The sequence below is a fragment of the Drosophila biarmipes genome, chromosome 2L, assembly GCF_025231255.1.
Source record: "Drosophila biarmipes strain raj3 chromosome 2L, RU_DBia_V1.1, whole genome shotgun sequence".
NCBI classification, from domain to species: domain Eukaryota; kingdom Metazoa; phylum Arthropoda; class Insecta; order Diptera; family Drosophilidae; genus Drosophila; species Drosophila biarmipes.
Window position 1 is genome coordinate 17,046,610 of NC_066612.1, and position 26,951 is coordinate 17,073,560.

Consider the following 26,951-nt stretch of genomic DNA (forward strand, 5'->3'; position numbering starts at 1 on the left):
AAGATTAAAAAAAACAAGTTATTAATATATATATTATAAATTTACTTTCTGTACTCCAGCTTTAGCTGATCATTTGTCGACAGCATCGTGGGCATGTCCACCGAAATGGTCCTGTTGAAATTCTCGTAGTCCACAATGTAGCGTTCGTTTTGTGCGTCGTAGTGGATGATGTTGATGAACCTCTGACCCCAGAAAATCTCCCGTGGAAGATAGGAAGTCTTGGCCTCCGTCATCTGGGCGGTGGCAGGGGAAGTGCCAACTATTGACACATACAGCTCAAACAGGGCGGCGTTGAAGAGTTTGGCGGTGGTGAACTGGAACAGCGGACTGGTCTCATCGATGACATGGCACACCACATCGGGCCAGAGAATAATTTGTTCTCCGTTTCCCTCCAGCTTCAGTTCCACGTGAGTTTTCACAATCTCACCCTCGCGCGTGCTGTAATGGGAGTAGATTAGATGAGAAGTCGCATTAATTGCAACTCTTATCAAGTTGCAAGATTTATCTAATTGTAGGCTCAATTAGCTTTTCCTTATGACTGATACTTAAAAAGCAGTGCTTAAGGTTTCTGATGTAATCATAAAATCTGCTTTTATCCATTTATTATTTAAATTAATTTTTAATCATAATAAGTACCTTTATTGTATATTTAATTTTGAAATATTTGTTCATACAATCGCTTCAAATTGCGAAATCTGTTATTGGCCAAGGTCAAACATTTCTCTAAGATTTCATTAAAACGAAATGCACCTATGCATCCATTTTAAGTTATTTGTTTTCTTTGATAATCGATATTTACTAATCTCTTGATAAACCCACAGAATTCAGTGATTTTCCGAAAATGCGAAGGCCACTCACCGTTTGTCCACGATTATGTAGACGCGTATTTTGGACTCAATGGACTGCTGCTCGCGGGGATCACACACGCGGAAGAGCAAGCACAGGAGCCCATCACGATAACAGATCTGCGTGAGATAATTGCTAGATGGAGGTTCCCCAGAACGTTGCTCCTCCCCACCAGGGGAGTTTACTCACCACCGCCTTGTCGCTGAACTTGAGCTTGGTAAGCTGTCGGGCTGGTCGGGCTGTCTTGGCGTAGATGACGCTGATCATGCAGCCCTCAATCAAGGTCGCACTCAACATCTGCACGACAAACAGAAATATCGTCTCCGGGCACTCCTCACTGGCGTACTTTTCGCCGAATCCAAGGGTAGTCTGCGTCTCCACCGAGTATATCAGCATGGCCACCCAGTTCCGCACCCCGTAAACGCAAGGACCCTCGCCCTCGCCCATCCGTTTTCCGGTCAAGGGGTCAAAGATGAAGTCCCCGTGGGAGAAGGCCACCACGTAGCAGAGGGCGGCGAACAGCAGCCAGCTGAGGAAGTAGCTTCCCAGGAACAGTGTCAGCATATATTTCCACTCCAGTTCCATCTGTGCGAAGCCAAGAAACAGCCTTTAAGTACTATGAAAGCCATACTAGAAGGTTAAAGCCCTAAAACAAAGTAGAGTTTAACCATACTCCAGGACAATGGTGGATATAAGTGAGGTAATGATTTGATTTCCAATTCCCCCTTTGTAATAATTCGAAGACTTCCTCTTAATACCCAGTCTAGCAATGCCAGCGACTATGGTTGGTTGGTTGGTTAATACGTATTTATTAATATGTATGAGTATTTCAGTGGGTCATGTCGGGATTAATGTATTAAATACTACATGCTAAACGTGACGCGTTCGCTCTGGCTGGCATTCGACTTCGAAAGATGGGGACTCAGGTGCGGTGGCTCATTGGCCAACTCATCGAGTCGGCGTTGTATGCTGGGCGTTATGCTATATACATCTGACCGCAATGAATCGGCCTTGGACGATGACGTTTTCTTTGGACCGAACCAGGATCTTACCAGCGTGGTGACTAGATCCCGCATGTAGCGCCAGGACTTCTCTGGAATTCTCCGGAACACCACGTTCTCCTTGCCGCTCTTCTCCATTACCCGGTGTAGGCCACGCCTCAGTCCGTCGGATGAGCAGGTTCCCGGCCCGGAACCCACATCTGGTGTTAGCTCTATTGTACTGCCGGCCCAGTCGTGTGTATATGGGAAGCTATGAGAGTTGATAAAAAATGTGATTACAGATTCATTTTAAGCATCAGAACATTATTATGATAGATTAGTGTTATATCCTACAATTTCATGTCCAAGAGAAATATTACATTAATAATCTTTCCAAAAAAATGTATTGCGGACCTTAAATCGTTTATTTCCCTAAAGATATAAGCAACTTGGATATAATATGGTTTTGTCGACACCAAATTGCATTTCAAATATAGTAACTAATTTAGGGAATAAATTATGTCGACTCGACAATAGCTTGAACTTTTTATTTGTATTTATGACATAACATTTTATAAAGCAGTAATATTTTATTGGATATTTGATGTTTACTTACAATGAATAGTTTTATATTTACTTAGAAACTAAACTAATTTTAAATTTATATTAATGATTGTCAGGTTAGCTCTTGCACGATTTTTATTTTTATGATGCAACTCACTTTTGCTCGCTGCGCGTTTCCAGGTGTTCCCCCATAGCCCTCGACTTCCTGCGCCGTACGAAACCGGGACTTTCCGGATAGTAGTCCGCCGCATTGACCGTCTCCTTTTCGGAGGATCGAAACAGGGGCTTCTGCTCCAGCGGCTTCGGCTTCACGGGCATGGACGTGGATCGGTGCATGGGAAGGGTTTCAGTGGCAGCAGCTCCGAAGGGAGATCCGTCCGATTGCATGACCGAGATTCAGATTTAGCGCCTACGCAGATGCGAGATTACTGACGAGCGTGGCCTATAATTGCTGAGAATTTGGGGCAATTTCACTCGGTCGCGTAGATCTGCGTTTTAATTTTAATTGAATTAGGCTGCACTGGCCGGCGAAGGCGATGGAGAGAGCTCAACTTGATTGTCGGACCGCTTGACACTGACTAAGTCGGGGACTATGGCCCCTCAAAGATGAAGATGTGCATTTGGATTTATTTATTTTCCGAAGCTTGGGGCACATAACAGCGCTTGTCTGAGTGAGATTGTGCCGCTGAGATTAGTGCCACAAAATGTGCCCTGCTTAAATGTATATGTTAGTCGCTATCAGTTTATTTATTTTGCAAACGATGAAATAATGCCCTGAGCCGGGAAAATATTTACTCTTTATCCGCCAGGAATGCAGTCTGATTGATGTTTTGCCTTGTAGTTTTTGAATTTGGCGCGTTAGTAATCGATCATGACAATCGTTATCGGTCTCGCAGCCCTGGCGGCTCTTTTTAAAAATTCAGCTATAAAAAATATTAGGCATTGTTGTAGTGCACACACTTCTCTTATTCCCTTCGACTAAAACTATTTTTCATGTTCACCTTCTATAACATTGACTTAACTTTCCAAACAGACCTATTTATTGTGCCCAAAATATTCATTGCTAATTCCGAAAATGTAACAAACAATTTCCTTGCTCAGATTTTAATGGCAAAGGTCTTTGACACCCTCTTCTGTAGCTTACAAAATGCAGACTCAAATAGCTCAGCTACAAGATATTAAGTATTCGAATGATTAGCTTTTTTTTTATTCTATTTTTAGTTTTGAAACCTCAAGAGATAGCTAATTTTAGTATAGGTAAATTTCATAAGTGGTGTTTGGCTTGATAGATAGGTATATGGTTTAGCATTTAAGAAAAAAAACTTTTATGTAAGTTGCTTTTAGTTAATATTTAATAATGGATTGTTTTGCCAATAAATCTCATATGACTAACCACAAAAGTTTTCAAAAGTATCCTACAGGGAAAACAATAAAGGTTTTCTTTTGATTAAAAACATAATAAATTGGGGTTTCTTTGGGACTTGTGGCTCAAGTCTATAAAGGCGCAACACATTTTTGTAAATGCTTCAGAGTGTATTCAAATTCAAATTTAAATAATTGTAAGTTTCTAATGCAACAGCAAGCTGAGTTACCGAAAAATGGGGACAGAGGTTTTTTTTTGTCGTCGGAGACTTTCTGAGATTTCACCTTGAAATTGAAACACCAGAATTTTGCTGTGGAAGCCTACCTTAAGGTTACGTTTTAAGCCGCATCCTGTTATCCATATAAAGGCAAGCGTTATTTTAAAAGTCTCCATTGGGACCCTAAGCATCGTAAGTTTTAAAGACAGTCAGTAGAATTTTAAAAAAATATAGCTCTTCTATGATCAAACACTAACTATGCAGATAGGCCTGTACCTTGTTGAAATGTCAACTCAATGTAATATGTTCTCTAGGTTTGTTGGATTTGAAAAAAAATGTTAAATTAGGCATATCTTTTAAGGATATGTTTGATGCACTCATTATCAATATAAATGCCCATCTACAATCCAATAAAAGTATACAAATCGGACTATTGTTCAAAAGTGGTGGACATCTTTCTTGCACTTCCTTTTGCCAGATGAGGGTATCTGTAAGTCGAGGCTCTTAATTTGTCATTCTGTCTTGTTTTTCAATTATTACTTCATAATGAACGGTTTCGCCTATAAACCGCATCTCCCTACCACCAAAGCTTTCAAAGGAATACTAACCTCCTATAACATAGGTTGTCTTTTGAATATAAAACCAAAAAATGTGTTGTTTCTTTTTAATATTTCATATTAGTTAAAAATGTTGTACAATTAAACGTGTTTAAATTTTTTTATAGAAAGTTTTTTATGAAAATAATTGAAACCAGGATTTTCTTTCAGTGTACTTAATTGAAGGAAAAATACGAGCTTGTGGTTTCCCCGCTTTTCAAGCATGAAAAGGCTCAAAGCAGGCTGTGATTTCTTCATTGTGAAGTCAAATCCTATCCAATATGGTTGTTGGCTTTCTAAAGAAGTTTTTCGGAGTACTGGCTAATTACGCCAAAAAGTCAAACAAGGAGGTGTTCGACGTCCGAGCATTTTTGAGATTACCCGTGATGTTTTACAGCAGTTTGGGTATCGTTCCCTACGAAACTGCTCAGAGGCCCGGCTTGTGGTTTCATTTGTACTTCGTGTTACTAATGACCAATTGTGCCATAACAGGGACAACGTCAGTTCTATTTACGATGATTTCCTTTCGTAAAAATAACGACGTTCTTGAGGGCTGTATCTTGTGCGGATATATCACATTTACGGTCACAGGCGTGCTGAAAATAATCGCTGTGGTGATGCAGAAAAAGAAAATGACCGCTCTCGTACGGCGGCTAGAGGCATGCTCCGCACCATTTACCCAAGTGGAACAGGAGCAGTGTTTTGTAAAGTCTTACCTGAAGCGTTGTCACCTCTTTACGAAAGGCTTTGCGATTCTCCTGATGGCTATGCTATTTACACACAGCCTGTCGGCCATTGTCACATACGCCTTTCAAAGATTGTGGCTCCAGTCGCTGGACGCAAAGCAGTCATTGCCCTTCTTCAACTACGCTCTTTGGGAGTGGCGAGGATCGTGGATATTCTACATCACCTACCTTTCGCAGTCGGCATCCGGCTACACCGCCACCTGCGGAAACATGTCTTGCGACCTCATGATCTTTGGCATGGTCTTTCAGGTCACCATGTTCTTCGATAGGCTCTCCAGGGCGCTCAGGGAGTTCAGGATCCGGGGACACAGCGAGCTTCATGGAGCGAGCAAGGACACGGAAGAGCTGCGATCCCTGGTTGCCTATCACATTAAAATACTCGGGTTGGTAGCAGTCCTGTGGTTTCTCAGTTTCAGCTCTAAAATCAATATTCGTCTATCTTGCAGACTTCCCGATCTCATGAATGCGGTCTTTGGTGTTCCTTTGCTGCTCAACTTTCTGGCCTCCTCGTGGCTAGTTTGCCTTTTGGGATTTCAGCTGACCCTGGCATTCAGCCCCGAGCATTTCTGCAAGCAGGTGTTGCTCCTAGTTTCCGCACTTGTCGAGATATATCTTCTTTGCTCCTTCAGTCAAATGCTGATCAACGCGGTCTGTTGGAAATATTCTTGCCCAGCTTTTTCCACATTAATGTAGAGTTTTTCAGAGTGAAAACGTAAGACTCGCAGTTTACGAAATGAACTGGACGGAGTTCGGCCCACGGCTCCGAAAAATGCTGATCCTCCTGTCTGTGGGGGCTCAAAAGCCCATATGTCTGAATGGCACAGTGATCCTAAACGTGTCAATTGAAACTATGAGCATTGTAGGTAACCAACGTGGTCAGTGAAACGCAATTTATTAAATTTTCTAACCCACTTTCTAGTTCCTGCGCGTGTCGTATAAGTTCTTCTGCGCTGTTCGAATGATGTATAAGTAAATGCTTCTAATATTCTGGTTCAATAGGGTTTTTTTTTTTAAATAAAAAATAAATTATCTAGACATGTAAAAGAGTCATGTTCAAAAAGGTTTTTTTTATTAATTAAAAGATAAATAATCCACATATAACAGTTTTATATCTGAGCAGGGGCGCGAACCACCATGGTTGTGCTCCGTGCTAAAGCTTTCTGCAGTCTCGGGGCTTTCCGGACCCATTTCCGGTTCAGGCATCAATTGCATTCTGTTGCGACGGAAACTTCGAATGTGTCGATTTGTTACGATTTCCAACTAAAACCTTTCCATATCCGACCCAGAAAAAAATTCGTCATTTTTTAATTTCAAAAACTTGTAACTTTTTTTATTTAAACAGTGGGCGCGTGTTTTGTTTGTCATTATTTTTCATACATTTTTCATCGAGCCACGCGTGTATATGTACAAAAGAATACCAATGCTTAAGACGAATCTAATAATAGTTATGCACATGCATTCGCTCGTATTTATACGTAAAGTTACTGATCTGCCAATTCTCGATTTGTACAATTCGATATACACAGTTTGTAGAACATTAAGGGGTTTTAGGTATACTTATTTACAGCTAGACATTAGACGTAGTTTTAGGGATCTGCTCCTCAGCTAGATGTTAGACGTAGTTTAGGGATCTCCTGCTGGCTGCTCTGGATATAGGAAAATTGTTTGTAGAAATTGCTGTGCTGTAGTTAGGGTACCTCTTCCTTGATGGATGTTGCTGGTGGCGTGATCGCCGCTGCTGCTGTGGGAAAGAGCTTGGAGGTCAGGGTCTTCTTCAGCTCCAGAATGGGCTGCGAGTCCTCCTCCTCCTGGTCTCTGCTGGACGAGGTCGCTGCCGTCTCAGCCGTCGAAGTGGCCGCCGCGTTGTCCGCCTCCTCCTGCGAGGATGTGGGCGTGTCCCGCGACGATGAACACGAACTGGCCGCCGATGTTGCTGTTGACTGATGCTGTTGCTGCTGCAGCTGATCGTGCTGCTCCAACTGCTGTTGCTGTTGTTGCTGCTGCTGCTGCTGCGTGACCTTGCCCATGAAGCTGCGAATCTCCTCGAAGTAGGACTCCTCTGTGGGATTCTCGCAGAACCTTCGGATGCAGTGCATCCGTTCGCTCACCCCGGACAAGGCACTCAGGGACACGGCATCCGACTCGTGCTTCTTGAGGTGCCTGTCCAGATTCGTCTGTTGGCCGAAACAGCGCTCGCATATCTCACACTTGAAGGGCCGCTCCTTGTTGTGGATATTCCGCACGTGGCGCTGCAGATTCGAGGAAATGCTGAAGGAACGTTCGCAGTATTTGCACTTGTACGGCTGCTCGCCGGTATGGGTCCGCAAGTGCCGCGTCAGGTTCGCCGATCTCGGGAAGACCTTGCCGCAAAACTTGCAGGTATAGCGATCCTTGTTGCGTTGCGGCAGATTCGGAGCGGCGGCATTGCCCCCCGCTGCAGCTGTCCTGGCCTTGTTCTTCCTCCGGGTCTGGTAGTCCTGCAGTTGCGGATGCGGCAGAACCGGCGACAGCTTGGGATTGGGATGGGGTAGCTCCAGTTGCAACTGCTCAGTGGGCGGAGGCCAGGTGAGTTCGCACTTCTTGAGCGGATGCCTGAAGGGGAAATCGGTTCCCGTGGGACTACTGGAGGCCGCCGGACTGGCCACCTTGCCGGGTAGAACCCCGGCGAACACATTGCGATACTGCAGGGGCAAGTTCTTGGTCATGGCTTCCAGGAGTGTGGGATGCACGGCGGGAATCGAACATTGCGGTGGTGTTAGGGGCGGCGCGGTGGGTGGACCACCCCCTCCTCCTCCTCCTGCTGCGCCACCCTCTCTCAAGGCCCTCAGCATTTTCCGACTCATATCGAAACCCAGGTCGGCCAGCGAGGCAGCTATATGATTGTTGTTCAGCTCCTTCTCCTTCTGCTGGGCCACTGCCAGCTCGCTGGCAAACATTATCAGGTTGCTGTTCTCATCCTCCAGCGGTCCCTGATCCGCCAAGTCCGTCTTCCTCTTGTGGGCCAATCGCAGGTCCAACGGCTGATCGAAACTGCTTCTTCTCTTGCCCTTGGCATGGTGATTCAACGTCTGATGTTGCTGGTGGGAGTGATGGTGTTGCTGGTGGTGTTGCAGCCTGGTCGTTGTAGTTGTCGTCGTCGGCGAGGAGGACGATGATGACGAGGAGGTTGCCGCCGCCGAGAAGGCCAGGTCATAAGGTACGTGTGATATATACGATGTGGGTATTAATCCTAAGGCAGGGTATACGCAGCCCTGTTTCGGGCTAGGAAGCATCTTTCTTGGTGAGTGGTCTTTCTCTCTCATAACTCTCATAAGTCGCTCACGGGACGTAACCGAGTTTTTCCTCCGTTTTCCAGCGCTTTACCTTTTGATTGATTGATTGGTTGGCCGTTCGATTGATTGCCTAGAATTTGTGGCTGTGGGCTTTAGGTTTGTCTGCCTGCTCAAAATATTTCTGATTTAAGTTTGCCTTCGGTTTACAGTTGTTATATACCTGAAAGAAAAGGCAAACAGAAAAATATTAACTCATTTTTCTAGACTATCATATTAGAAGTGACGTTAAACTAAGGAGCTCCGGAAGTTTGAAGTTGAAAGTATAAATCAATAAAATCCTATTATTAAGCTATTATTATATATTACAGTAATAATAATAAGGGCAGAAATGAGGATTGAATAACATTTTAAATTATATTTTAAAGGGAAATCCCGATTAAAAAACATTTGGCCGGATATATCCACCGGTTTCTGGCTTACCTAAAAATATGTTCAAAAGTTTGGTTTACTTATACCTGAGAGTTGACAACTGCCTTTGCCTAAATCCAGACCTTCGCTAAATAAACCCAGTGCCCTAGGTGCGTCACAGAGTTCGACTTTTCGCAGCTGTGCCAGATCGGTCTATATGCTCTATATGTCTGCGGTAATTCCACGTACGTCATGTGGGCGTGTCCACATACCAGACAAACTAATAATAGTACTTTGCCAACTGTTTGGCAACCCAAAGAACATCTTTCTGGAGCGTTTTTGGTTATTTTCTTCTAATTTTTTCCTTTTTGGATTCTTTTGCCGCAATGCCAAAAACCTCGAAAAAGAAGGGGGCCTCCGAAGTGTTTAAACAATTGTTCTATTGTCTGATGTTTTAGGGTGGAAAAATACTTGAAAAACCGACAAGAAAAAGAAGTCATGAAAATTAACAAAAAACTTAACGGTATCTAGAGTGACGATTATGTAAGACAAACAGACGGGCAGACAAACATCTAAACACACACCTCGGGGGGCGGTGGTGGGGGTGCCGAAAGGTAGGAAGTGGGGTACAGTGGCACCTCGTGTGGAGGTCGTCCGACATCGCCTAAAGGTGCGTGCAAGGCGACGGAAAATGCGTGGGCAGAAAGGAGGAGGGCGGCTTACACTGGGCGAAAATCAAGAGAATGTTAAGACTTTTTAAATTAATTAACACCTAAGCATGTTGACCAACTACTGAAGGCAAAGAGTAATATATTTATATGCTTAATTTTTAAAAGGATATTTTAAGACTTTAAAGATTTTATTGTTGTATTAACGGAAAATAAAAAAAAAAATTTCCGAAAAAATGTATATCTACATATGTACAATCTAAATATAATACTCTAAATTAATCCTGTTCTGTAAGGATGTTTTTTGAATAGTTTAGCAATCTATATTGGATATCAGATATATTTCCATATCTTTGGAGGGCTTTTTTCGCTGTGCATAAACTTAAGCTCGACTCTGGGCAGATGGCACGCCAAGTAAAGACCCGAGAAGATCCCCAGCTCCTCAACCCATCATGTGAACCGAGCTCACAAGCAACAGCAACAAAAATTGCATATTTGCCAACTGCAACAGCAACAGAAACAGCAACAACTTTAACAGACAACTTGCATTCAGGTGGGCGCGTTGATCTATGGAGCTCTGTTCTTCTATCTAGAACAGAATTTTTCATGAGACATTTTCGTGGGTTGTTGCTGTCGTCGCTGTGGTTGTTGTTGCATCTGTTGGCTTGGCGTTGTTGTTGCAGTATTTAGCGATCGTCTGGCGACAACAAATTGCCGTTTGCCTTTTGTTGTTGCTGCTGGCTGGCCGTGTTGCCAAAAAGTTAATTAGCCGCATTTACTGCCTTTGATTTGTTGTCTGCGGTGCTATGGAGTTGGAAAATTATTGTTACAAAATTGTAATTAGAGCTTGGGAATGCGTGGAAAGAGTGCTGCATTTATAAACGCAACAATCGGGGGCTATTCAAGTGGTGGTTCTTTGGGGAAATCACTTTGAGATTTGGGAAGATAAAATTAGAATGCAGCAGCACAATATTTGTAAAACTTTGAATATTTCAAAGTTATTTTTATACCTATCACGTTTTATTTTAAAATTGTGTTTATATATGTTTTTACATATGTTTTTCGAAACTTTATATCTACTTATAAGGTAAGCATTACGTTGTTAGGTTAACAATACCTCAAACACAATTTTTTAATATATATATTAGCTTAGCGGGCAACTGGGAAAATATTAATATTCAATTTAACAGAAGCCTATAGCTAATACAATATATATTTGCTATTGTACAATTGACCTAAGTGTGCCCCCCTCTAATGCAATGAATTCCGAGTGAAATCCCAGTTAACGAATGACTGAGCCAATTTAGCTCGTGCTGCACCTGAAGCGTCAACACCTTTCGTATGATTTCTGCTTGTCAAAAGTAAAATCGCAGACCGCTCTTCACTGCCCAAAGAGCCGCGATGTGTTTTATAATTTGTTGCAAACGTGCCGAAGCGGTTGACAATTATAGCCCACTCTAGAGCTGGACGACACTGCATCATCATCAGCGACGCGATCATCACCTTTAAGCGGATGCCTGCGAAAGCCAAGAAGAAAATAAAATAGTAAACAAAAAAAAACCAATTAAAGAGTAACAAAGTTTAAGGCAAGCGACAGCGGACGACAACAACGAGAGCAATGAAGCAAACAGTTCAAGAAACGGACGGTGAAGGTACGGATACAGATTCAGATACAGGTACGGCTGCAGATGCACAGCCGAAGCCGCAGATACAGACGCAGATGCCAGTACGAATACGAAAACTACGAATAAAATCCCGCAAGCGGCGTCGCATGTTGCAAAGAAAAGTGAAATCAAAGTTGTAAAACCGCGAAAAACGCAGTCAGGCAGACAGACGATGGCGACGATGGAAAACGGCGCTCCAGATTGGCAAAAATGTCCAGCGGAGGAGATGTTGCTGCCGTTGACAATGTTGCTAGTACGCTATTGCAACTGCAACTGCACTGAGGAAATAGCTCAAAGCTCGCAGTCCTGTGGTTCAAAATACTTAAATATCAAAGCTTAGTTCGCTGTTATAGTCTTGGGATTACAAAAATAATTAATAAGTAACTACTTTTTGAAATTCCTTTTTAGAAAGACTACCGAGGACTGCTCTCTTATTACCATGTGAGCGATAATAAAGTCCAATAGAAAGACGAATGTATGTCACAGAAATCTTAAAAAATATATAAAGTAGACCTAATATAAACACATTAAATTAGCATATTTTACATTTTAAAATGCATAATGCAAAATAAGAAAGTCTGCATTTGTCTCAGTGGTGCACTGTAGCTGAAGCATAGTTATAGAGCAGGCGTCCTACGAGTAGCCCGAAATCAGCTTTGTCAAATTCCAGACGAATCCCCGTCATCAGCAGCGGCATGGTGATTATTAAATGCTGGCCGCATAATTATCGTTATAATCATGACAATCATTCGATGCAGTCGCGCTTCAGCAGCGGCGATAGCAAGAGCCGAAAGCATAATCAAGCGCAACTAAACCACAACCAAAGCCAAGACTAAGACTTGGCTAAAAGGAAAACCAAGCCTAAGCCGGCGACACACAATGAAAAACGAGAGTAAAATCTCCAAAGCGAGCCGCTCACTGAAATGGAAAATTAAACCTTGTTACATCAGTCCAAGCAGCAACATCTGCACACCAGCAACTTGCAACTTGCAACTCGCGGTGCGGCGACAACAAATACTGGCTGGCAGGATAGTGGCTCACACACATTCACAGCGACTCTCTAACGAGGCAATGGCAACCTGATACCAAAAGCGTCACAACAAACATCCAGCGACAAACAAACAAACAGAAAGGAAAGAGACAGACACGCACGGGCAATAAAGCCAATGCGAGTGCTTCAGATAGAAGAGGTTAAAGCCCAAGATCATTCACCAGATTGGCGCTGGCATTTATTGCTTGATTGAGTATCTTAAAATTCGAGGAATACTAAAAATTTGCTTACTCGAGCGGTAGCATCAGCAACAATTTAGATGAGCCTGTGATGGTATAAGCTTAAATATCTTTATGGAATAGCTCAACACATAAATATTTATGGCTCTTTCAATAAACTGCTGCTACATATTTCTTAATTTAAAAGTTTTGTGTAATTATTTCTTTAATTAGGAAGCTTTTTAAAATTGCCTAAGGAAATTCTCCTAGTTAAATAAATGATCATGTTTCAATTTATTATAAATTGTAATATTTAAAAAATATATTTATCAAATTTATCAATTATATATAAAATTGGATGTTAAAAAATTGTATTAAATTCAAAGTGATTTAGGAAATGTAAGGAAATTTAACCCAAAGAAATACACATTGCGGGATTCAGACAGTTTTACCTGCAATTTTAGATTTTCCACCTGCAACTCGCAAAGCCCCCTGCTGCATTTGCTCTCTGACTTAGGCATAAATGATGGCTTGTCAGGAACAGTGCTCCTCGCACCGAAGCCCCTAAGAGGACCGAGCTGCCGTGGCGAACTGTGCAACTCATCAACGAGAGCAACTCCTGCAGCAGCAGCATGCAACAGCAGCTCCAGATGCTGCAGTCGTTGCCGTGGATGCGTTTTTGGGGAGTCAGCGGATGATGACGACGGCGATAATGATGATGATGCCGTGGCTGGAACTGAAGCTGGAGCTGGGACTTTGGTGCAATCTGTACCACTTTTTCCTCGCTGGACACAACAAGTGCAGCAGCAGCAGCAGCAGCAGCGACAGTTGCAACAGAGAGCAAACACATCTCCAAATCTCGTCTTGTGGTCGTCGTCGTCCATCGTCGTTACATATCTGGTTGTCTAGATTGGCTGCAACTCGTCGTCAGGTGAAATAAAAAGTGAGAGTGACATCGGAAATTGTTTCAATTTTCCGAACGAAACCAACAAACTAGCAGCTAGCTAAAAGTTGCCGCAATTGCAATTGCCATCGTCATCGGCGGCGGCAACTTGAGGAGCCAGCCGGTCGGTCGTTGGTCCGCCGAATGAATGAATGTCGAAAAGTGTATCGAAAACAATTTTTCTACGTATGCCAAGCAAGTGCTTTCCCAATGCTCCAAAAAATCGAGGGGAAAATGCAGAGAAAAAAGGCAAAAATTAAAACATAGACCAGTTGGCTGCCTCGCCGCTGGCTGACTGCATCCTGTTGTTTGTTATAGTTTGCGATGTTTTATTTCTTACTTTATCTTTATATAACTAGCACACATGCAGACGACCGACCAGTTAACTCCACTCCGGCCAAATGCTCAGCCTAAATAATTGAGATTTTCTTCTCCCCCTTTTTGTTTTTTATTTTTTGGCATTTTCTTGCTGTTTCTTGGAGGTGCAAAAATCAGTTTAGTTCAGCCAGTCTTGGGTAATTTTATGTCCCTGTGAGCTCGGGGTCTCTGTTTCGCACCGGATCATTTGTAAATGACGGCCAAACGGACAGTGGGCCCATAAATTCGTGTTTTGCGGGTCTTTGGATTTTAGTTTTATTGCCAGTGAGCTGGGCAAATGTTTGGAATGCATGAAATACAGCTCAATTGAATTTCGGAGGTGCCAGTTAAGAGCCCAGAGATAATCAATGGCCACACTCGGTAATTATCGGATGCCGGGATTGATTTATAACGATTTGGCTGGGTTAAATATTTGCCAGAGCTCGGGGCTTAGCTTTTCCAGCGATTCGGCTGCGATAAAGTTTATTTTCAATGGTCCATCTTGTGTGAGGTGATTAAAGTGAAGACTTTCGAATGAGGAACGATTGTCTTTCGGATCTCCTTTGAACGGAATCACCTGTATTTGTTTATGGCTCTTAGAAAAGATAAAGTCTATTTTTAAGATTAGACTTTTCTTTGCAAAACTAAAGCGTATTTGTTTGCGAAAAATATAAGACATGTGTTATGTCATAGAACTCAAGAGGAAGGTAATTGAAAATATTTTTTAAAAAATAAAAATAATACAAAATATTGTATTGGTATTATAGCTACTGTGGGAGGAAATACGTCTTCCGGGATGTAAGGATTACTTAGTTTTCTTCATAGTACAAAAAACATTTATTCTACAAAATATATCATAGTGGAAATAAGCCTTTTAAAAAACAAAATGGTACAAGTCAGGCCTAACCATTCTTTTTTAGGGTACCTATACGCCTGATAATTATCTCCAACCCCTTACTCCCAATGAAGCCTCCTCAACTAATTGAAAGTCGACAACAAGAGTAAATGGAGGCAAACCTCCTTTTGGCCAGATGTGCATCCGTGTATCAAGCAACCACCGCGACATCCACCCACCCAAACGTCCCACCACCGAACCACAGGCAGAGCCAAAAGAGTGAATGGCGAAATTTTTGAAAGTGCCCATATGACCAGGCTAACGGACAACGGACCCAAAAAAACTGAAATTAAAACACAGTACAAACACTCATCCGGGCAAGGTATTCAAATATTTAATTGAAAAAGCAGCCACGAAATAATGCCACATTTCACGACTTCATCGATCGCAGCGAAGTGGATTGGAGCAGTTCACAAATCAGGCTAAATAAAATTAAAAAAAGGAGAGGGGGGAAATAAACTGCTCTATTTGATTGCCTAAACGTTTTCAACAGCTCAGCATTTTTGATGCAATTAATTAGATTTTTATTTCTTCATCCAGCCAGCTGGCAAGGCGACCGTGTGGGTATACACACAGTACGTGTATCCATGTGAGCAGTTCGATTTCGATTTATTACCACACACTCGGGCCGGGCAAATGATACAATTATTTATAAGCCAGCACTTGCAGACACATCCAAGCCAGTCAAGCTTGTTCTAGTTGAAAGCGATAGCCGAACTGCAGCTCCTCCTCGGCCAGTTTGTGCAGACTTTTTCTTCTCTTTTCGTTTGTCATATAAGCTCTATTAAAACCATCGAAATAGAAGCAGCAGCCCAGGGGCCGAAGAAAGAAGCAAAAAAAAAAAAAATTGAAAAGAAACCATATCAACATTCACATCATAAGTAAACCAGTTTGCACCTGAGAGAGGAAGAAGAAAGTTGTCTTGGCCATTTTTGTGTGTTTGCACTGCGCTGCCCCAAGACTCTGTTTTTCTTTATAGCTCTATATATATATTGCAATTTATACCTATATGTATGTCTGCCTGCCGGACTCCGAGGAGCCTCCGATCTAGCGGGCGTTGGAACAATGGAGCTAAGACCCAAAAAAAGGAAACCTAACTGTAACATGGCAGGCAACGAGCGCCTTTTTTTTGGTCATAAGCATGAAATATTGCGCACATCCAAAGTGTCCACATGTCGGAGCGATCCGCTGCAGGCCTAATTATATTGCCGCCGATCCGACCCGATCCCGATCCGATCCAAGGCGATCCGAGCGGAGGCTGAGCTCCAACCTATCATTGCCTGACACATGCTACCGTTCAAACACGTGCGCCCCGACACAACAACAAACACAAAAACACCGAGCAGCAAACACCAAACACCAAACAACCAGCAGCAGCAACAACAACTGGCAACAGTCAACAACAACGACAACCAGTGGCAGGCGCAGCAACAATAAAACAGTAGCCAGGCCAAGAGAATGAAGGTGGGATTCGCATGGGATGGACGAAGACGGAATACACTAGGTACAAATTGACATATAGGGAATAGGAATAAGAGTTGGATCAAAATATTGATATGAGAACTACCAACTTGCCATATTCTAACTATATGGAAAGGATAAACGATAGCAATTACTACTAAGTTATTTATTATTTATACTATAAGATATATAATATAGTTTTATTTAGTTATTCAGAACAATCTCTGAGCACACTAAAAATCAGAACTATCTCAGAACTAAACTAGCCTTTAGCTTAAGAGCTAAAACCTCTTATTTTCAAATTAATCGAGTTTATTTTTTCTAACAACCACAAACGAGGTGCTCTAACTTGACAACTATTCAAGTGCTTTTGTTGCTGCGACTTCCACGCTAAAGTTTCAACAACTTAAAAGACAATCTTCAGCAGCAAGCGTAATCATTATCAAAGCATCTTAATATGCATACGGGCATCCATTCACTCTCTCCAAGGAAGTGTATCATCAGTAGCCACGGCAAGTAGCCCCTCTAACAACAGTACCAATCAAAGAGCAAATACCGATCTGGCTTGGCTTCGCCGGCCCAAAGTGAAAGTGCTCCAATTGCCGATGCAGCCGACGATGCTGAAGCTGGGACCGAGGCGAGACTGGACCCTGGCTTCATCTGCGGATGCGGCCAAGTGCCTTGACTCCTCCTCGGCTTGCACTCGCTGCAGACTTGCTGACAAGTTGCTTGTGTCCACGCTGCACCCTCCTCCAAGCCACGCCACCCAGCCGATTAACCACCCATCATCCATCCATCCAACTCATCACCCAACCCCACTCTGTTTATGCACATGAAAAATAACACACCTAACTTAAAAGCATTCCACTGGATCGTGCTAATATGAGAAAAATAACATAAGCTAGGGTCACACTAAATTTTTGATGTGCCCAGCTCTCAATATGATTCAGATATTTTCAAATTCCTAAGTCTTATTTTTCTTGATCAACTGGTGGCAGCACCAGTAGTTGCTTATTTTTTCTGAGTGCATCGCACATTGCGGAATAATTGCCATGACTGGAAGCTTCAAGTGCGCCGCTATTAGCTCGCTGGCAATCACAATTGACGGCTCCAGTGTTGGTCAATCGCCCGAAGAGCTGTGCCTCGAGATTTCCACTCGTGAGCAATATGGTATTTCCTTCCGGTCGAAGAAAAATAAAAAGCGAACGGCGTTTGTTTAATTGGTAAGCGTCGAGTGGCAGTGCAAGATGCAAAGAAGCTGGTTATCATGGAAAATTGCATACATTAGGGCGCATTTAGTTGTAATGGCTGAAGAGGTCCCTGATTGGATGGTAAGTGATTTTGTTCGCCTAATGCAGAACATTTCCATTTGCATATTAATTTATTCAATAGGGGATTTGTTAAAATATCCGGTGGGAACTAGGCTGTTTACTCAGAAGCTAACGAGTTATAAGAAGGAAGAGAGTTGTTATACGGAAAACCAAGATTTTAGAAAAATTGTATTTAAAAAACAGAGGGTTTTTTATCATTCGAGCTATAAGTCAATAAGTTTTTCCAATAATAACTATTTATGACCTTTGAAAAATAATATATCTAATCATTTTGGTTGGCCAAAGCCCAAGAACCACATGTCTTCCCCAAACCACCAGCAACTCGTTTAAAATTTGCTGAAGTTATACTGTAGTCAAGGGCGAGATAGCAAACCAGGCCCTAATTATCCACCAACTCACCATCTGCCAAAAACTCCCCATCTCGCAACCGCAAACGAGGCACTTTCATGTCAACCCACCATTGGGACCGTGCCACAACCCAAAAAAGCAAAAAGCAAGCCACGCGAATTCTTCCAAAATTGCCCACAAACTAGCCCACTTAGGTCCCGACAATGGAACCACATCTTCTGCGACTCCTATGCCGATATCTAGAGCGCAGGTCGCCGTCATCAAAGGTAAAATTCACAAAGTTGAGAAGTTAGGAGCTGGCCACGTCCATATAGTACACCTGCTGTCTGTGCGGAATGGGTTCCCATATATCATCGTCTGCTAAACAATATGCCAAAAGCTAAATGCGATACAATTATCAGAGGCCGAGATATACGGCTGATTTTTTTCTTTAATTTTTTGCGCTCTGCTCTTTTTGTCGTCTCGAAAAATGCGAATTTTCACACACATGCGATGGGCGGGGGGAGGGAGTTTAAGATTCAATGCGATGTGATTACATATTATGTGCAGTTGTTGTTTTTCTTGCTGCTGCTGCCTTTGTCTGCCGAGTTTTATGGTCCAAGGTTAAATGCTTTGAAAATGAAGCTGAAAAGCAAGAAAAGAGCCGAGAGGAAGGCAGAAAGACACAAAACTTGGTGACTTTTGTCTGGGATTTTGGAGATTTTTTTCCTATTTCTTTCGGAGGTGGCGGCTCGGTGTTTCATTTGATTTGCAGTGAATATTAAAGCAATTTGTGGGATTATTTCCTATTGTAATCAACGCGTCGCTCCGGTTGTGTTTACTCATCATCAGCGAGACAACGTCTCCAAAATTGTTATTATTTCTGTCTGAAGCACATGCTTTTTTATTTGGTCAATTCATTTTCAAGTACAAGTTACGCCCCTCCGAAAATAATGCACTTTGCCCTTAGGCTGGAATTTGTTGTCACCAATCTGAAAGGCATGAAAATTGCCCCAATTTGGATGGGTTATTCCGACGATAGAAATTCAATTCCTTAGGTATTCTCTGGGCCCAGAATGCCCAGCCCCTTGGCCCCACTTCTTTTACTTTACACCTTTTTTATTACCAACACTCACTCGGGCACAATTAATTAAAGCTCTCATTGCATTCAAGGTTATCTTTGGAAGCGCTATGTTGCTCAGTTGTTCAGTTGGTTAATTTACAGCTTTAAATTAGTGTAGTTTACTTTCAAAACACTTTACTTTTGCTTTCAAAATATGCGTTGCTGTTGTTGCAAATGGGTGGGGTAATCATTAAGTTGTTTAAGTAGATTTTCTGCGCCGTTAAGGTTTTGATCTCGACAAAATGCTCGGTACATGCTCGTGTATATACACCCATAAATGGTGTCTAGGGAAAGAGAATTAGCACCGCCGAGTTGCAGAAGCCCGGTGAGATGGCAGCCAGATGGGATCGATGATTGGCAGCTTGGCTCCATCGAAAGGTGTGGTCAGGGCACTGTGATCGATCTCGAACACTTTTAGAATGTGCTTTAAATTGATGATCTGATCTCATCGGAGGCTCTTGGGGAAGGGGTATGCGTAATAATAGGAGTCGGGTAGAGAATGGATGTGATTAAGTGATCGAGAAATTAGCTATTTGATGTTGAGCCCCATTTAAGAGCGTTTTATAAAGAAATAATGATTCCGGGGACATTCTTTTTCCAAAGAAGATAAACATTTTTGACCAGATTTTGTTGGCTCATACCTGCATTTATTTGGTCCAAGATCTTAATGTATTAAAAACAGATGCTGTTCCTCCTTATACCCCGCCCCTATCCCCGTTTATTAGCTCATTTGCTCAACTTTGCTCGAGGTGATCATTTTCTCGACCTTTCTCTGCTCCCAGCAACAGCTTTTGGACCAGAGCAAACTCGATAGTTCACTATCTCCCCCCTGTGCATACAGTATAAGTACTAATAGTATATCTGGAGCTGTTTAGCATACGGCGTTTGTATTTGTTTTTACTTTATTTTTGCCGAGGCGATCCATTTAAGCTTTGGCCGACTGTCGCTCCAATTAAAATACAACTCATCTCCTGGGCCGCATTTGCAAATTGTTGCATTGCAAATTGCGCCTTACATAAGTCAGGGCGAGGCGTCTATATAAAACTCTGCTATTGAGTTGTCTACGGTCTTGGATTTGGTCGCCAGTCTTTCACAGCACGGGAAAAGTTTGGACAGTCTTGAGCTCTTAATAGGGAGTTGTAAAAATTTAAATGTGCAATTTCCCAATATTATTTCTTTATTAAATACTATTTGTTAGGTAGTGATTGGCTGGAAAAAAATAGTTTATAAATTACATCATTTTTCTGTGTAAACTCTGCGTTTGATCAGTTTTTCCCCGATTTTCCTAATCGATTTGCGTATTTCGGGCAGCGGTAATGGCTCGACCAACTTTCATTGTCCCTGCCACTTTGCCCCCTCCCCCCACCGATTTGAATGTGGATTAAGTGTATTCCGAGGCAAGACTTTGTATAGCCCAAAGCGATTTGTTTTTCAGATTGCACCGCGCTGCGGTTATCGAAGTCACCGTCATCGTCGTCATCGAAAGGCAACGAAAATAGAGTTTAAATTGAAAATACCCGTAGTACAGAGAGAGAGGGCCTGAGGCGGCCAGAAAGAGAGGGCCGCTAAAATCAGCGCACATTCCGGCCGCCGCAGCAAAATGTGTAACGCAATCAAAGCCATCGCTTCCGGTTTAAGGCGCAATTAACTGCCTTGGATTACGCTCTTGCCAGTGGGCAACCCAATCCAGCCCCCCGCGATTCCCACTGCAATCGGCGGTTGGGGCTTTGTAGTGCCCGTTCGGGGACCCGTCCCAGACCCGACTTCTCTATATATAGCGTCACGGTCATCATTTCGCAGATTATCTCTGAAACATTTCATTTCACTCGATTTACTTCCTTTCGGGCCAGCAGCATGCGCACTCTTTAATTGGCATTTTAATGGCGTAAACAAATTTCTCACTGCCTCCGAACGATCAAATGTCATAATTTCTTCTCGCCACCTCTTAAATTGGGCTGTGTGTGAATTTGCTTGAAAGTTTTTCAGTGTCTTTAACAATGCTCGGGTTGATGGTAATTTTCTGGCCATTTTCCCGGTCATAATCGTTTTGCACATCCGATTGAGGATGATTTTGGAATGTTAATTCGGGTTGAATAATTCAAATTTTAGATAAGATGGTCTTAAAGTGGTATTTAAAAATTAACAAACAGGTAAGGCAGGAATTCAACTCGCTAATAAAATTAAAAAAAACCTACGTACTTCTTATAATTATTTGAGAATTAATTACCTTGTGTTAGAGCCCCTCAACTAAACGGCTGATTGAAAAGGCTTCAGCAATATTAGCAATAAGAAATAGATGAATGGGTCTCCTCACACAATCTAAATTGGACCTCGCCTTTTGAGAACTTCATTGAACTGTCCGCAGTCCGTTCGATTCGTCACTTCTTCGCTTTATTTCGTGTTCTCCGCCTAATGATCTCTTTGCTGCCGCGACTTCATTACTGGGGCTCTGGAACAGGGACTGGCTCTATCAACCTGTCTGGCTTTTTGGCCACTCACTAACCTCCAAACGTTTAATTAATGATCTGTTTTTTTCTGTTTCGGGCGCTTCTTTTACGCCCATCTTCCACCGCACTCCCAAAATACAAGAAAAAAAAAGTCCAAAATCCAACCGAACGACCATCGACTTCTATTTAAAATTAAATTAACCTGCTTAATTTGCCCCCACCCCTGGCAACTCCTCCTCTGCACGAGACGCGCCCAAAACATTCACTCCAAAACGGGGGGAAAAAATCGAAAGGCGCTACTAATCGCCTCAATGCCTATGGATTCAATGTACCTGCATCTGGCGGATACATGCGGCCGATTTCCGTGCATTTAACGCATAAACGCTTTTGGACAGTTTTATTCCGGGCGGGGATTATCATTATCGCCGCTGCTACCCTTTCGCCCTTCACCATTTCGACTCGATTTTGATCGCTCAATTAGCGTAAAAGTAACATGTCAAACCTATTAATCACTTTCGAAAAAAAAACACTCTTCTTTTGGCCAAGAAAACAATCGAATTTATAGAAAATACATTCCGCACTCTTTTGGTGGGCCAATAGTGCGTGAATTTAGGCGTAGCCAAAAGGGAAAAATTATATAATTTATTTTTTCTCTTGATTGCCAAATTAAAAAGTGTGTCTGTGTGTGCGCGGACAACTCTATTTCGCTCGCCTCGTCTCTTGGCCTGGCTAAATCTAATGCCGCCGAACGAAATCGCTGCGTCATTACTCGAACTTCAATTTCATTCATTCATCAATTACAATACAAGAAAAATACAGTTTCGAGCGGTGGAAGCCTTGAATCTTTCGGATACGTGTCGCTGTGGCTCTGCGGGCCGGCGCAGAAAAATACGAAAACCAAAATTCATCTATCAATTTTGTTGGTGGTAAATGTGTTTCCCAGTTGACATTAAGTCTAATATTTGTTGATCCTGTGATGGTGCTTATTGTAATCAATTAAATTAAGCCGCAGTGGTTGCCAGGTTGAATGGATCTTTCTTGTGAATTAGGAGAATACTTTACGAAATGTATCTCTTAACTGAAGGCTAAAAATAGGGAATTGGATTCTTAGCTTTGAGGAGTTCCTTGAAGAGGATATAGTTGTGCACTAGGTAAAAAAATAAGATTTGTTTTCCTTTCGTATAAAGTATATTTCCTGGCATAAAAGTATAAAGTAATCTATCTATTGTGGCCAACTCTTAGTGCACCCTGGCTTAGTTTCTTTTGCTGTGCCATAAATGATATCTTCCTACTTACATGTTTGATTTTTCTGGTCGCTTTGGTAGCATCAATTTGCCAGCCTCTTCTAGTTTATTGAGCAGCTCTGCTCTAATTGCACAACTCGTTGTTGTGTTTGAGGCTACAGCCGCTGCCTTTGCTGCTGTTGGTATAAAATCCGCACGGATATCCGCTGGCCGCTGGCAGGAAGAAATCACCATTTGAGCACCGTTCGGCTATTGCAGCGATTTTTTTCCTCTCTCGGCCTCACGGATGTTGATAACTCGTCTGGCATTGGCTGCTATACAAATTTGATCTTCTGGTGGCCACAGTTGTTGTTTCAGCTGACTCTTGTTGCTGCTGCCGTGGCGCGTAAGGCATCCTGTGATCGGGCGAAGCTATAAGATACACTGCATATATCCAGTTAGGGTAGCCGACGGCGCGTGGGAATTGAAGTTGCGGTTGTATTTCAAGGAAAGTCTTAGGAGAATTTACGGGCGTTTTTATTTGTTTAAAATGTTAAAGGATGGTTGGGATTTTATTTTATAACTTAAGATTGTTTCTTATGTTTATTTTGTTTTCAGGAATTAGGCTTTTTACAATTGCTTACAAATATTGTCTAGCTGGCAATATTTTCTTCGTAGTTAACTAGTAATCGAAGATGAAAGATTTTGATTAAGTATATTTAATAATTTATTTTATGTAACACTTTTAGATTTATGGTATTAGGAGCTTTAGTTGTACGTATATACGAGGGAAGTTGCCACTTTGAGATATAGGTATGTTTTACTGATATTTTTACACTTTTTACAATCACTCGCGCTGGCCAGCCTGGTCTGATTTATGATACAATTTGTGTAGAATTACTTTTTTATTATATTTCTCCATTTAATTAGGTTTAATTGGCGAGCAGTTCTCCCCAGAGTTGACATCGATCCCCGGCCAAGCCGCTTCGGTCCAATCTCTCGGCACTTCCCAGTCGTTGCAGTTTCCTCTCGACGATCGCTCGGGCCGGGCTATAATCTTGTCAATTTTATAATTTCATTATGGATTGTCTGTTTAATGTCTGCCCATAATCATCAGCCTGTACACACGTCTCAGTGGCGTTTGTTGTTGATTTCCGTGCAGCTCGGCTCACTTTGCACTTACGCGCTGTCACAATTTGCATTAATTGGATCTAAGCGGGTAGTTATCATTGATTTAGCACCGATCTCTGGTATATATAGGCCATAGATATGCATCTCTCTTGCTGCACCTGGGTGTGTGAGTGTTTTTAATATAGCAACATCTATGGGGCGTAGTCCATTACATTCCTTGGCAATTTGTGATTTGATTTGTGTAAGCAAATGGATTATATTTTACTGGAGATTTACAGCAAAGTTGGATGGATTTATTGTCTATAGGAAGGTTGAAGTTTTGGGGATAGTTTCTGATTCCTTTTTTTCTGTCTAGGATGGAAGTGAGGAGTTCACACAGTTAGGAATTGGATTTTTATACTTTAATCTACACATCGTATATTTTTTACAATCGGGATGTATCCTTGGTGGATCCTCTCTGCACTGCACTATAAGCGGTAACGCTTCGTTTTGAGTGTTTTACCGTTATCACCGATCGCATGGCGTTACGTCTCGACCGCTTTACGTAGTGGATCTCCTCTGCTCAGCGCTACGTGCTGCTGTTTTTCCGACAAAAGCGACAACACGACCAATAGCTTTGAGACCGTCTCACGGACTGATGATAGACCCAGTCGCAGCGGCCGCAGCTTCAGTTTTCGATTTCCTAATAACGAAAAGCTAAAAAAAAGAGCAGCAGCACAGCTCAGAAACATAACAGAAGGAAAAAAACGCAAAATAGACGACGTCTTCGGCGAGTGTATGGGTGCTCTGAATGAATATACAACGATATAAAACCGATCCCGATCCCCCAGTGATGATTCCACACGAGACTCACAATCCACACGGTCGGCAGCGACGTCGGCAGCGCCGCCGGCGCAGGCAGCGACGCCGGCAGAGGCCGAGGCAAGGCAACGATGCAATAAATCGAAGCTAATACACTTCTTTCTTAATGTAGAGCGATCCAGCGAACGTGCTCACACAGATACACCGGTACACCGATACACGGACACACAGATACTCTGGCCTAGACGAGTTTCGAACGGTAAATGAGGGGCCGCCAGCCGAGCGATCCGCGAGATGCATCCTGCCTGGTTTTACTCAATGAAAATTCCAAAAGCGCTAGACCTGCATCCAAAAACTGGGTGGAGATCTTCCGCCCCAGCGACGAGCAGCGAGCCGAGCTCCGAAGCCGAGTCCGAGTGCGAGCCGATCTCGAAGCCGCTCCACTTGGGTTCCACAAACTCCGAGATACAGTATCTGAAAAGTGAGCGTGAAGCAGTCGCCGCTGGATGCTCGAGCGGGCCACAAGCGGACAGCAGTCTAGTATTTGGGAAGAGAGAGGTGCACTGAAAGAATTAGATCGAACTGTCGTTGATATGGCAATTTACAGCTTTAGGATCGGAAGAAAGTTATTATAGAACTTAAAAATAATATAACCCCAAATTGTTGGGCTAGGGTGGGTCTTTTCCGGATTTAATATTGCTGAAAAAGACATTAGCAAATATGATTTTTTGTCCTAGAAAATCCTTACCAGTTGGTATACCATTGAGTTCAGGGGTAAACCATTGAGATCAGGGGTATACCATTGAGATAAGGGGTATACCATGCGAATTTTCAATATTTTTGTTTAATGTTCTTTGAACATTTTTTTTTTTTATAATTTTGACTATATGGGAAAAAATTTAAAACATAAGTTGTACCATAGATGGTTTCCTAGCAATTGAGAATAAAAGGTTAAAACCATCCTAATAATAACAGATATTTATGTGAGATAATTTTTGACTAAAATATGTTAGTACCATATATACGCTAGTGCTTACTTCCTTTAAGTACCTATTCGCTAGCAAATATCCCATCATTTCTCCTTGTGCAAACTCTTTGGGGGAATGGAAAAGTTCAACGGGTTCTTTCACTGATCGCAGATTAACATACGGTCAGAGAAGGGTCTCTAGTCTTAAACTTGTGTGTCCTACTTGGCACGAGACTGGAATCGGGCATTTTCAATGTCCATGTCCATGTTCAAGACCATGTCATGTGCCTTCTTCTTGGCCACTTCACACAGCTGCAACAGCAATTGCAACTGCAGCAGCAACTGCAGCTCTTGATGGCTGCTGATGCTGTTGCTGCTGTGCCTTAGCTGTTGCTGTTGCTGTTGCACGAAATCGATCAAATCAAAAATGACTTTGTGAAGTGACTAACTGCCTAACTGCCAGCTGCCGTTGCTAGTTGCTGCTGCTGCTGCTGCTGCTGATGTTGCTGTTGCAAGTTGCTGATGTTGCTGCTGCCGCCGCGACTGCTGCTGTGGCTGCCTAACAGTAGCTTGGCTGCTTTGATTTTTCGGCGCAAGTCCAAGTCCATGGACATACAACACTTCAAAATGAAAGCACATTCCCTTGTAGAAATTTTACCGTTACAGGTACAGCGCACCCCATGCACATCAGGTCGTTTGTCCAACGTCCAGCGCTGTCCGCCGTCCATTTTCCACTGCCATCATGCTGATGATCGGCCAACCTGGCCAACACTTGGCAGCTTTATGGCTCAGATATTTGCAAATCTCGAGGTTCCGCGGCGTCTTGAGCTGTTATTGTAGCTGTTCTCCTCTTGTTATTCTAGCTGATGATCTGCCATCATCTTCATCCCGACGAGGAGGAAGCGACGAAGGCCGAGATCTCTTCAGCCGCGTGCCATGGTCGTCGGTTATTTATTTGAGTCAATGAGTTCACAACTATTTTTCTATTTTTCCTTAATGGCTTTTTCTTTCCACCCGCCCCCGCTCTCGCTTTCCACGGTGCCCCCTTGAATTTTCCTCCTCACATTTGGCCGGTTTTCCGGGGAAGGAAGCGCCTTGTTGTCTTCGCTTGATTGATGGTTTGATAATATGAAGTCGGCTGGGCTGTATTTTTTGGCCCGTGTGGAGCGAAGGATTGCTATGATGGCCAGTGCTGCAAATGAGTTCAATTGAAGATTATCTTTTATTAATTAGCGTGGCGGGGGAATGTGGGTCAGCTCTGGAATCCGGCGGGTTGATTGCGGCATCCTCGGTGCGGTGATTGGGATTGGTATTGGTATTGGGTGGTGGAATGCTCAGGTGATTGACGCTGGAATGTGGAATCTTTTGCTTGTGAGTGGTGAGTGTTTGCTTGGCCAAGATATACATCGGAA

The 26,951-nt window shown here is 42.7% G+C and overlaps 3 protein-coding genes across 3 annotated transcripts; 1 reads left to right on the forward strand and 2 right to left on the reverse strand.

Annotated features, from left to right (window-relative positions):
* Positions 1–3: 3 nt before the first annotated feature.
* On the reverse strand, positions 4–3,078 carry LOC108034072 (ATP-sensitive inward rectifier potassium channel 11). The gene is made up of 5 exons (XM_017108831.3): positions 2,548–3,078; positions 1,899–2,097; positions 1,036–1,431; positions 859–965; positions 4–438 (listed from the first exon to the last, which is right to left on the reverse strand). Exons 1-5 carry the CDS (start codon positions 2,775–2,777, stop codon positions 42–44), a joined length of 1,329 nt encoding a protein of 442 aa, XP_016964320.1. The 5' UTR covers positions 2,778–3,078; the 3' UTR covers positions 4–41.
* Positions 3,079–5,288: 2,210 nt separating this feature from the next.
* LOC108033270 (odorant receptor 67a-like) lies at positions 5,289–6,366 on the forward strand. The gene is made up of 4 exons (XM_017107535.3): positions 5,289–5,695; positions 5,759–5,960; positions 6,016–6,171; positions 6,232–6,366. Exons 1-4 carry the CDS (start codon positions 5,328–5,330, stop codon positions 6,283–6,285), a joined length of 780 nt encoding a protein of 259 aa, XP_016963024.2. The 5' UTR covers positions 5,289–5,327; the 3' UTR covers positions 6,286–6,366.
* A 257-nt stretch (positions 6,367–6,623) lies between these two features.
* LOC108034208 (histone-lysine N-methyltransferase MECOM) lies at positions 6,624–24,387 on the reverse strand. Its single transcript, XM_017109040.3, has 2 exons — positions 22,714–24,387; positions 6,624–8,804 (listed from the first exon to the last, which is right to left on the reverse strand). Exon 2 carries the CDS (start codon positions 8,621–8,623, stop codon positions 7,001–7,003), a length of 1,623 nt encoding a protein of 540 aa, XP_016964529.1. The 5' UTR covers positions 8,624–8,804; positions 22,714–24,387; the 3' UTR covers positions 6,624–7,000.
* Between the last annotated feature and the right edge of the window lie 2,564 nt (positions 24,388–26,951).

Excerpts from the sequence above, each read along its gene's own strand:
- LOC108034072 (XM_017108831.3), bottom strand. The coding sequence starts at position 2,777 with ATGCAATCGGACGGATCTCCCTTCGGAGCTGCTGCCACTGAAACCCTT. Across the intron at positions 2,098-2,547 it reads GAAACGCGCAGCGAGCAAAA|CTTCCCATATACACACGACT; the intron begins GTGAGTTGCATC and ends CAACTCTCATAG. Across the intron at positions 439-858 it reads TACATAATCGTGGACAAACG|CACGCGCGAGGGTGAGATTG; the intron begins GTGAGTGGCCTT and ends CTCCCATTACAG.
- LOC108034208 (XM_017109040.3), bottom strand. The coding sequence starts at position 8,623 with ATGAGAGTTATGAGAGAGAAAGACCACTCACCAAGAAAGATGCTTCCT.
- LOC108033270 (XM_017107535.3), top strand. The coding sequence starts at position 5,328 with ATGGCTATGCTATTTACACACAGCCTGTCGGCCATTGTCACATACGCC. Across the intron at positions 5,696-5,758 it reads TATCACATTAAAATACTCGG|ACTTCCCGATCTCATGAATG; the intron begins GTTGGTAGCAGT and ends TCTATCTTGCAG. Across the intron at positions 5,961-6,015 it reads GTCAAATGCTGATCAACGCG|AGTGAAAACGTAAGACTCGC; the intron begins GTCTGTTGGAAA and ends AGAGTTTTTCAG.